At 41.7% G+C, this 9,806-nt stretch overlaps 3 protein-coding genes across 3 annotated transcripts; all 3 read right to left on the bottom strand.

Annotated features, from left to right (window-relative positions):
- LOC115144874 (complement factor D-like) lies at positions 1–2,249 on the bottom strand. The gene is made up of 5 exons (XM_029685973.2): positions 2,143–2,249; positions 1,705–1,867; positions 1,457–1,589; positions 989–1,243; positions 1–429 (listed from the first exon to the last, which is right to left on the bottom strand). Exons 1-5 carry the CDS (start codon positions 2,195–2,197, stop codon positions 274–276), a joined length of 762 nt encoding a protein of 253 aa, XP_029541833.1. The 5' UTR covers positions 2,198–2,249; the 3' UTR covers positions 1–273.
- Positions 2,250–2,651: 402 nt separating this feature from the next.
- Positions 2,652–4,429, bottom strand: LOC115144873 (mast cell protease 1A-like). The gene is made up of 5 exons (XM_029685972.2): positions 3,969–4,429; positions 3,707–3,857; positions 3,449–3,584; positions 3,070–3,333; positions 2,652–2,959 (listed from the first exon to the last, which is right to left on the bottom strand). Exons 1-5 carry the CDS (start codon positions 4,024–4,026, stop codon positions 2,798–2,800), a joined length of 771 nt encoding a protein of 256 aa, XP_029541832.1. The 5' UTR covers positions 4,027–4,429; the 3' UTR covers positions 2,652–2,797.
- Positions 4,430–4,577: 148 nt separating this feature from the next.
- Positions 4,578–7,429, bottom strand: LOC135561338 (chymase-like). The gene is made up of 2 exons (XM_065002785.1): positions 5,788–7,429; positions 4,578–5,244 (listed from the first exon to the last, which is right to left on the bottom strand). Exons 1-2 carry the CDS (start codon positions 5,950–5,952, stop codon positions 5,044–5,046), a joined length of 366 nt encoding a protein of 121 aa, XP_064858857.1. The 5' UTR covers positions 5,953–7,429; the 3' UTR covers positions 4,578–5,043.
- Between the last annotated feature and the right edge of the window lie 2,377 nt (positions 7,430–9,806).

The raw sequence follows: 9,806 nt of genomic DNA, 5'->3' as shown, positions 1-9,806 counted from the left end.
TTAGTTAACCAATTTTAATAAGAACAGCAACAAGGGAACTATTGATCATTAAACACCTTGTGCAAACCTGGTCTAAATGAGATCAGTTATATTGTGAGATTGTGTAAACACACACTGACAGCTTACATGCCCAAAACCTTAAAGGCACAATCCACCAAATATTGGGGCTGGTGACACTTTGCTTCTTGCGAGTCCAATATCTTGAAAACTTGATTGATTGATAAAACATTTTGTGACTGTATCAACAGGGTACTAATGAAAACAATTTTCCCTTTAAGGGTTTCTAGCTAACACTGTCTGAATCCATCGGCGGTAGGAAGCCACTCGTGTGTACACATCAGGGGTACTGGGGTTGGCACACCTCTGCCCTGAGAAAGAGACAATGCCCGCTGACATCCCGTTACACACCAATGGACCTCCTGAATCACCCTGCAAAGAACAAAGGAGGAGTAGCATAGTTACAGCCTTGACTGGGATAAACTTTTATTCTAGTTACCTTAAGAGTCTAAGCGGTTTTAAGATGGTCATACCAAGGATAATATGGTACTGAATGTTGAATTTTAGAACCCCATTAAGGAGTCAACCATTTGTGTTCTCTGTCACCTGGAGCTGCATGGTAAATGGTCCAGGAACAAAGGACAATGCCAAAGGATTAGACTTTGTCTTTTTTTTACCAATATAAAAACAATTGCCGCTAAACTACTTCCATATATTTGTTCATATTTTTTTTAAACTGGTACCGGGCTACATTCAGACCAGGCCTGTGACATGGTGGATTGCAGCCCATGCAAAAAACTGATATCTCTAGCTTAAACTGATGAATTTTGATGGGGATTTATGTATTATGCTAATTTGATTTCTGCAGGAGCATGGACATCGGCTCTAGGGAGTTATAGCCAAGTTGTAGCCAATAACAGCCTGTCTCGACCAGGAAAAACGAATTGCAGTTATAGCAATAGAGTTATAGCCTAAAACAGTGCAGTCTTACCGAGCAGAAGCCTTGGAAAGCTCTGGGGCCTGTTGCGCACACCATGCGGCTGGAGATTTTGACGGCTGTCCACCTGCGGGCACATTCTCTGGGAGGGACGATGGTGGCGTTGACCTCCTGCAACTTGTCTGGTAGGGTGCCATTATCGCCTATATCCCCCCAGCCGGCCGTGGTGCACATGCTTCCCTCAGCCATAGAGTCATTCATCAGAGGGATCAACTGTACTGCTGTGTTGAGGGTGGCCCTCCCTCTCAACTAAGAATGATCACAGAGATAACACACTAGATAGATGATCTGTACGTCTTCATATATGTGTGATGCAAATATATTTAGGATATAATCATTTTTCTTATCAGTTTTGCATGATTCTATCATCTATTTGATGTATTTTCATGGACATTAAACCTACAATGAGAAGTTAGGATACAATAATCTCCATGGTGATACAATGTCCTTGATGTCACTCACCTTGAGAAGCATGAGGTCATTCTCCAGGTTGTCCCCATACCTCGGATGTGGAATGGATCGAACCACATCCAATACTTGTTGTGAATTTTCATCCTCTGACAAGTCATGAGCCCCAAGAACCACCTTGTATCGCCTGAAAATCAGTACATGAAAGAATTTAGGAGGCAATATTTATTTGCGCAATTGCCTTTAACTTTAAGGGAAATTAGTTTGAGAGAATCTGAGAGATGTTAATGTTTGATTCTCACCCGTCACAGTGTGCAGCGGTGAGGACAAAATCCTCTCTGACCAGAACTCCTCCACAGATGTGTTGACCACGAGACTGAAGGGAAGCCATGTAGGGACGAGAGTTGCGAGCAGCCTCTCTGCCACCAACAATACCCACTTTCGGCACCTTGCGCCCATCTGTGCCTTTGAACAGAAAGTAGAGAAGAATATTTCAATAGCTTTTGTCTATCACTCTGCAATGCTACCATATCCGCATAGCTTGCAACAAATGATGGTACTGTATGTCAGTTTGTTCATTACTGCCAAATAAGAATATGAGCCGCTGTATGCAAAAGCATTGAAATTGGTCAAATATACTTTTCATAACTAGTGCTATACTTTTTAATGTTAGTCTGCATGGTGCAGTCAGTTTAGTGCTATTGGTAGTTAGTGTGTTATAGAAATGAAACATAGCTTACCATTCAAGGCGATGAGCAGAATAACTACGTGAAGAACCACTGAGCAGATTGCCATAGTGCAAATGGGCAAATAGCATGATGCACCTTGTGGGTATAAATATGTAGGGTGGGCGGGAGAGTGCTACTTTTTCCAGATGTGGTTATAGACAGTACTGGGTCTTTGTTCATCCCCCCAGTGTTTGCCAATGTGTTGCTGTGGCTTCATGGTTTCAAATGTTGCTTGGTGAAGTCTATGATGAAAGCTGATTGTGATATTATGAAATGATGACTCTGCTGGTTGGTCTGATTGCATAGAGAACACTTGTGCAATGAGATGCTACCACTAACCGTTGTTGAAAATGTTAGAAATGTGTGGTGTTTGTGGTTCTGTGCATTACAGTTTGCCATGATGGGCTCAGTTTGTTGGTTTAAAAAATAAATACAAAAAATGGTCTGGACTTCAAAATTGTTGAAGTATAACATACAGTGCATGCCTTCTGATGTGTATGCAAATCATATCACTAGAGCAATTTCACAATGATTAAGAACACATTTATTTCCATTACAGTACATGGTAATGCATTAGACAGATTAACAGCAAGCTAGAGAATCAGTAATATCCTCAGGTATAAGTAATAGCTAAAGGCATAATTTTGCAGCAAACAAAGTATCCATTCTAACACGACTGCTTGTTGATGACCTTCTTTATCCAGGGTAAGTACTTGGAAATCTGAGTGTAAACATTGGGCACGTTGGGATAGGCACAGTTTCCCATCATGTTGAAGGAGACGATTCCCACTGCCTCCCCATTGCACACCAAAGGACCACCAGAATCCCCCTGTGGGAAAGAGAATAATCACCTTATATGCCAAACATTGCTTACTGGTTCTTGCTTTGGATCTTCATGTATGATGTGTGTGTATTGAATGTAAATTCAGTTAGACAAACCTGACATGTGCCTTTGTCGGTCATGTATCCACCTGCACAGATGACATTGGGAGGAAGATTAACTTTGACGTGATCCCACTGCTTCTGGCAGACCTTCAGATCAATGGCTTCCACGTCCACCACTTGAAGGTCGTCAACGATTGCGCCTATTTTTGTGAGGCCCCATCCAGCAGCAAGGCACTTTATGTTGGGTTTGAGGACTTTATCCTTGGTTGGAAGCCTCACTTTGTTCACGGATTTGCTTAATTTAGCTGCCCTAGACAGCTTGAAACAAACATTTATTATCTGTTTAGCAGTTATGAAAGTATATGACCTTCTAGCACTTTAAGGATACTCTGTCATATCATATGAAGACAAATATATTTAACTAAAGCCCTACCTTTAGAAGCATGATGTCACTACCATCCGTTACATTTTTATATGAGTTGGGTTTGCATTTGCGTTCCACATTGTATCTGATAGCTTTCCCGAGGCCCTTCTTGATGTTGTGGGTACCAAGAACAACACTCAAGTTGCTAGACAAGACGCAGAACAATGTGTTTATCAGTCTGAGTAGTAAGGACACTGATATGCTATATGTAATGATATGCTACTATTTGGAATTTACAGTTGTAATTGAGTTAGGCTACTACTGTACCTTTTGTTGCAGTGTGCAGCTGTTAGCACAAAGTCTGGAGTGATCAGGAATCCTCCACAGATGTGCTTCTCATCGTTCTGCACAGAGGCCATGTACTGCAGGGAATTCCTCTTGGCTTTTTTTCCATTGATGATATGACCCCCAAATGCAACTGAGAGGGTAAAAATAGTACAAACAGCCACAATGAACTAAACCGTAAGGTAATAGGCAAATTTTAGAATCTCATTGATGTGTGTCCATTGAGTTCAGCAGAGAGACTTACCCGAATGTCCCAGATAGGTGAGGAGAACAGTGAGTAGAAGTTTGTTCATGGTGTGCATGTTTGGAGGGCTTGTCAAATGATCCAGGATGACCTGATTTATATGGCCCTGTTATATACACTAGACAGCGTTTTTTTTTTCTGAGGACAACTGTGTGGCTTCACTTCTATGATGACTATCTATGATAATTCTATCGATCCATGTATGGTTTCTTCCGGTAAAGTCAAGGTAGGTGGTCTCTGCATTTACTGGAACTCTGGCAGCCCTTCTACACATGAATGTAGGTGGTGAGTTATCATAGACACATAATAGCCTGCAGTAGTGCATACCACATAGGCCAACTCATCTCCCCTCTCTCATGCAAGAGCCTTGTCTTCTCTGGTTCGATGCTTTCCGGTGTTAGTATGCCAACCAATAACCACCAGTGGTTTACAAAGGAGGACAACACTCTTGATGCCTTGAAAGACACTGGGACCTTGGCAATCCCACCAGGGTAAAGACAGGGACCATTCTTTTTCGCAATGAAAACAACATGTAAAACTATGAAAGTTGTGCTGTCAACCTTATTGACTCATCTTGATCTTTGGTGGTATTCTTCTGTGAAATGTTCTGCATCCCCTCTGAGTGACAGACAGGCAAGCAGGCGGAGAGGCAGACTGGAAGACAGACAGACAGATCATGTCCTCTGGTCTGAGACCTGAAACTGTGGTGTGGTTTCAAAGCATTGTGTCGCCTTCATGAAACCAGAGTTACTTTGTTGTCTTGACCACAAGTTTCCACGTGTGGTGGAGTTTGATGAAGACAGCTGAAGATGTAAGAGGAGCTATCTTTCCAAAGATGTATACTTGTTGGCTTAAAGAGCTAAGTCATCATTATAATTGCACATACCCTTGGTCTGAAGTGAAAGATGGAAAAGACACACTCACGTGCATGCATAGACACTCTCTCTTACAAGCACATTCAAATACTTCTCACACACTCACGCTAACACACAGCACTGAGTTTATTTTAGGACTGATGGTCTTTTCTGTTTGATAAATTACATTTTATTAATTACAAATGTCTCCATTTGGTTCCTTAATACTTTATGATACACTTGATCCAGGAGAGGTACTTGGCCACTTTTGTGTAGACTTTGGGCTCCTTGGGATTGTCACAGTTTCCTTTTTCATTGAAGGACACAACTCTCACTGCTGTCCCCTTACACACCAGAGGACCGTCTGAATCTCCCTGTAATACTTGGTTAAAAACAGTTACTCTGCAAATCAAGTCATTTCTCTATAATGAATGCATTATCAGACTATACCTTAACTACATTCTATGACCATACCTGAAAAACACCTTTATAACCAGCCGCAGTACATATCACCAGCACATATCATAGACAGGGTTATGGTGGCAGTGTTCCCCCATGATTCTCTGGCAGGAGGCTCTGTCTACGACTGTGACATTCACCTCCAGAAGATGTGGGTTTGCAGTTCCGCCTGTTTTAGTGGCACCCTACCCAGCTACAGTACAGTAGGATTTGGCCTTGATGTGCTTGTCTTCTTAGGGAGAGGGATCTGTTGCACAGCTTTGCTTTTCGGCGTAGTTTTGACGAGCTATATTTGGAGCATATGACTGTAGTTAGATACAGTCAATTCTCAAGTAAGCTATATTATATTATGCAAAGCAGTATTATGCACATCTTCAAAAGGTTTTCATATATGATTACTGCACTGGATTTGAACAAACTCAATATGTTTGCTTATTTTTTTCTCTATTTCATCTAAGGTCTGTTGGCATATATTACCTGGGCAATGGTGTGCTAAGCTAAGAGACATTCTGACATGTGTGCATTCTTCCACTGTCATGAACCTGCAACAGCATAATGTCGTTCTGAAATGTCTCAGAGTTGTAATCAGGATGTATGTGGTAATATTTCACATCAATCTTGCAAGCAGAGCTTTCCTGCCTTGAAATGTCATGAGCACCAACCACAACCATCAGATTCACACCTCTGTGAAGAGAAAACAACAGTCTACTTGCTGAGCATTGTCTCTGCAGAGGAACTCTGGAGCTTCTTCAGAGTGACCATCGGGTTCTTGGTCACGTCCCTGACCAAGGCCCTTCTCCCCCGATTGCTCAGTTTGACCAGGCGGCAAGCTCTTGGTGGTTCTGATGGATTGAATCACTATGGGGGCCCAAGTTCCTCACACGATACGTGGCTGTATGATTGAGTAGGTAAAATTCCAAAGAAATTGGCCATCTTACTGCCCCAGAAGTCAGGGGTTCAGTTCCTGCTTCTGCCTGTCCCACTTTCACTCCTTCTCTGTCTCCTGCTATTTCTAATCTGTCTAAACAAAGCACTGAAAAATAAAGGTAGACTTCCACAGAATTATATTCTCCCTAGGCCCTATTCAGACTTGACAAATTGATTTAATGTGGAAAAAAAGAAAAGGACCACTTGCCCATTGAAGTTTAAACACAGCAAAACTCCAAGCCAAAGAAAAGAGGAACAAACAAAAGTAATGGACAAATGGAAGAACTCGAACGGGACAACGACAATGAATTCTACAGATATGAAATACCGTCATGGGCGTATCGAGCAAAAAACTGAAAGTGCTGATGTAGAACCTGCAGAACACACAGTTGACCACAAACAGGACACACCTGTGGACAACCCAATGCCTCTGCCAGAAGAGACTCAGAACAAAGTGGAACAGACAAGGGACTTACAGTGCATTCGGAAAGTATTCAGACTTTTTTCACATTTTGTTACGTAAGTCTTATTCTAAAATGGATGAAATAGTTTGTTTCGCCTCATCAATCTACACACTATCCCATAATGACAAAGCAAAACAATATATATGTTTGTTTTTGCAAATGTATTAACTATAAAAGGCTAGCATATTTACATAAGTATTCAGACCCTTTATTCTGTACTTTGTTGAAGCACTTTTAGCAATGATTACAGACTAGAGTCTTCTTGGGTAAAAAACTACAAACTTGGCACACTTGTATTTGGGGAGTATCTCCCATTCTCCTCTGCAGATCCTGTCAAGCTTGATCCTCGCTGCACAACTATTTTCAGGTCTCTGCAGAGATGCTCGATCGGGTTCAAGTCCAGGCTCTGGCTGGGCCACTCAGAGACTTGTCCCAAAGCTACTCCTGCATTGTCTTGGCTGTGTGCTTAAGGTCATTATCTTGTTGGAAGGTGAACCTTCGACCCAGTCTGAGGTCCTGAGTGCTCTGGAGCAGGTTTTCATCAAGGATCTCTCTGTGCCTTGCTTCATTCATCTTTCCCTCAATCCTTCAACTGAAATGTGTCTTCTGCATTTAACCCAACCCCTCTTAATCCGAGAGGTGCGAGGGGCTGCCTTAAATGACATCCACATCTTTGGCACCCAGGAACAGTGGGTTAACTGCCTTGCTCAAGGACAGAATCACAGATTTTTACCTTGTCAGCTCTGGGATTCGATCCAGCAACCTTCCTTTACTGGCTCAACACTCTAACTGCTAGGCTGATTGAGGCCACTGTGTTCTTGGGGATTTTTTTTTGCTCAATGTCTTTATTTGAATAACTTTTAATTGCTAAATACAGTGCCTTGCGAAAGTATTCGGCCCCCTTGAACTTTGCGACCTTTTGCCACATTTCAGGCTTCAAACATAAAGATATAAAACTGTATTTTTTTGTGAAGAATCAACAACAAGTGGGACACAATCATGAAGTGGAACGACATTTATTGGATATTTCAAACTTTTCTAACAAATCAAAAACAGAAAAATTGGGCGTGCCAAATTATTCAGCCCCCCTTAAGTTAATACTTTGTAGCGCCACCTTTTGCTGCGATTACAGCTGTAAGTCGCTTGGGGTATGTCTCTATCAGTTTTGCACATCGAGAGACTGAATTTTTTTCCCATTCCTCCTTGCAAAACAGCTCGAGCTCAGTGAGGTTGGATGGAGAGCATTTGTGAACAGCAGTTTTCAGTTCTTTCCACAGATTCTCGATTGGATTGAGGTCTGGACTTTGACTTGGCCATTCTAACACCTGGATATGTTTATTTTTGAACCATTCCATTGTAGATTTTGCTTTATGTTTTGGATCATTGTCTTGTTGGAAGACAAATCTCCGTCCCAGTCTCAGGTCTTTTGCAGACTCCATCAGGTTTTCTTCCAGAATGGTCCTGTATTTGGCTCCATCCATCTTCCCATCAATTTTAACCATCTTCCCTGTCCCTGCTGAAGAAAAGCAGGCTCAAACCATGATGCTGCCACCACCATGTTTGACAGTGGGGATGGTGTGTTCAGCGTGATGAGCTGTGTTGCTTTTACGCCAAACATAACGTTTTGCATTGTTGCCAAAAAGTTCAATTTTGGTTTCATCTGACCAGAGCACCTTCTTCCACATGTTTGGTGTGTCTCCCAGGTGGCTTGTGGCAAACTTTAAACAACACTTTTTATGGATATCTTTAAGAAATGGCTTTCTTCTTGCCACTCTTCCATAAAGGCCAGATTTGTGCAATATACGACTGATTGTTGTCCTATGGACAGAGTCTCCCACCTCAGCTGTAGATCTCTGCAGTTCATCCAGAGTGATCATGGGCCTCTTGGCTGCATCTCTGATCAGTCTTCTCCTTGTATGAGCTGAAAGTTTAGAGGGACGGCCAGGTCTTGGTAGATTTGCAGTGGTCTGATACTCCTTCCATTTCAATATTATCGCTTGCACAGTGCTCCTTGGGATGTTTAAAGCTTGGGAAATCTTTTTGTATCCAAATCCGGCTTTAAACTTCTTCACAACAGTATCTCGGACCTGCCTGGTGTGTTCCTTGTTCTTCATGATGCTCTCTGCGCTTTTAATGGACCTCTGAGACTATCACAGTGCAGGTGCATTTATACGGAGACTTGATTACACACAGGTGGATTGTATTTATCATCATTAGTCATTTAGGTCAACATTGGATCATTCAGAGATCCTCACTGAACTTCTGGAGAGAGTTTGCTGCACTGAAAGTAAAGGGGCTGAATAATTTTGCACGGCCAATTTTTCAGTTTTTGATTTGTTAAAAAAGTTTGAAATATCCAATAAATGTCGTTCCACTTCATGATTGTGTTCCACTTGTTGTTGATTCTTCACACAAAAATACAGTTTTATATCTTTATGTTTGAAGCCTGAAATGTGGCAAAAGGTCGCAAAGTTCAAGGGGGCCGAATACTTTCGCAAGACACTGTATACTGTACACACTATCATTCAAAAAATGTGGGGTCACTTAGAAATGTCCTTGTTTTTGATCAAATTGATCAGAAATACAGTGTAGACGTTGTTAATGTTGTAAATTACTTTTGTTGCTGGAAATGACTGATTGGAATATCTACATATGTGGAATATCTACATATGTGTACAGAGGCCCATTATCAGCAACCATCTCTCCTGTGTTCCAATTGCACGTTGTGTTAGCTAATCCAAGTTTATAATTTTAAAAGGCTAATTGATCATTAGAAAACCCTTTTGCAATTATGATAGCACAGCTGAAAATGTTTGTGCTGATTAAAGAAGCAATAAAACTGGCCTTCTTTAGACTAGTTATGTATATGGAGAATCAGCACTTGTGGGTTCAATTACAGGCTCAAAATAGCTGGAAACAAAGACCTTTCTTCTGAAACCCGTCAGTCTATTCTTGTTCTGAGAAATTAAGGCTATTCCATGCGAGAAATTGCCAAGAAACTGAAGATCCCGAACAACGCTGTGTACTACTCCCTTCACAGAACAGCGCAAACTGGCTCTAAACAGAATAGAAAGAGGAGTGGGAGGTCCCGGTGCACCACTGAGCAAGAGGACAAGTACATTAGAGTGTCTAGT

This window comes from Oncorhynchus nerka, linkage group LG17 (genome assembly GCF_034236695.1).
Source record: "Oncorhynchus nerka isolate Pitt River linkage group LG17, Oner_Uvic_2.0, whole genome shotgun sequence".
NCBI lineage: Eukaryota > Metazoa > Chordata > Actinopteri > Salmoniformes > Salmonidae > Oncorhynchus > Oncorhynchus nerka.
The sequence above is the reverse complement of the archived record's forward strand: the minus strand, read 5'-3'. Positions and strand labels throughout refer to the sequence as shown.

What these genes read in the sequence shown, in the direction of transcription:
- LOC115144874 (XM_029685973.2), bottom strand. Translation starts at nt 2,197, where the DNA reads ATGGCAATCTGCTCAGTGGTTCTTCACGTAGTTATTCTGCTCATCGCC. An exon ending in ACCGCTGCACACTGTGACGG is followed by an intron (nt 1,590 to 1,704) that starts GTGAGAATCAAA and finishes ACTGATTTTCAG; the next exon opens with GCGATACAAGGTGGTTCTTG. An exon ending in ATGACCTCATGCTTCTCAAG is followed by an intron (nt 1,244 to 1,456) that starts GTGAGTGACATC and finishes GATCATTCTTAG; the next exon opens with TTGAGAGGGAGGGCCACCCT.
- LOC135561338 (XM_065002785.1), bottom strand. Translation starts at nt 5,952, where the DNA reads ATGGTTGTGGTTGGTGCTCATGACATTTCAAGGCAGGAAAGCTCTGCT. An exon ending in GAATGCACACATGTCAGAAT is followed by an intron (nt 5,245 to 5,787) that starts GTCTCTTAGCTT and finishes CATTCATTATAG; the next exon opens with AGAAATGACTTGATTTGCAG.
- LOC115144873 (XM_029685972.2), bottom strand. Translation starts at nt 4,026, where the DNA reads ATGCACACCATGAACAAACTTCTACTCACTGTTCTCCTCACCTATCTG. An exon ending in CACCTATCTGGGACATTCGG is followed by an intron (nt 3,858 to 3,968) that starts GTAAGTCTCTCT and finishes TTACCCTCTCAG; the next exon opens with TTGCATTTGGGGGTCATATC. An exon ending in CCGACAAAGGCACATGTCAG is followed by an intron (nt 2,960 to 3,069) that starts GTTTGTCTAACT and finishes TCTTTCCCACAG; the next exon opens with GGGGATTCTGGTGGTCCTTT.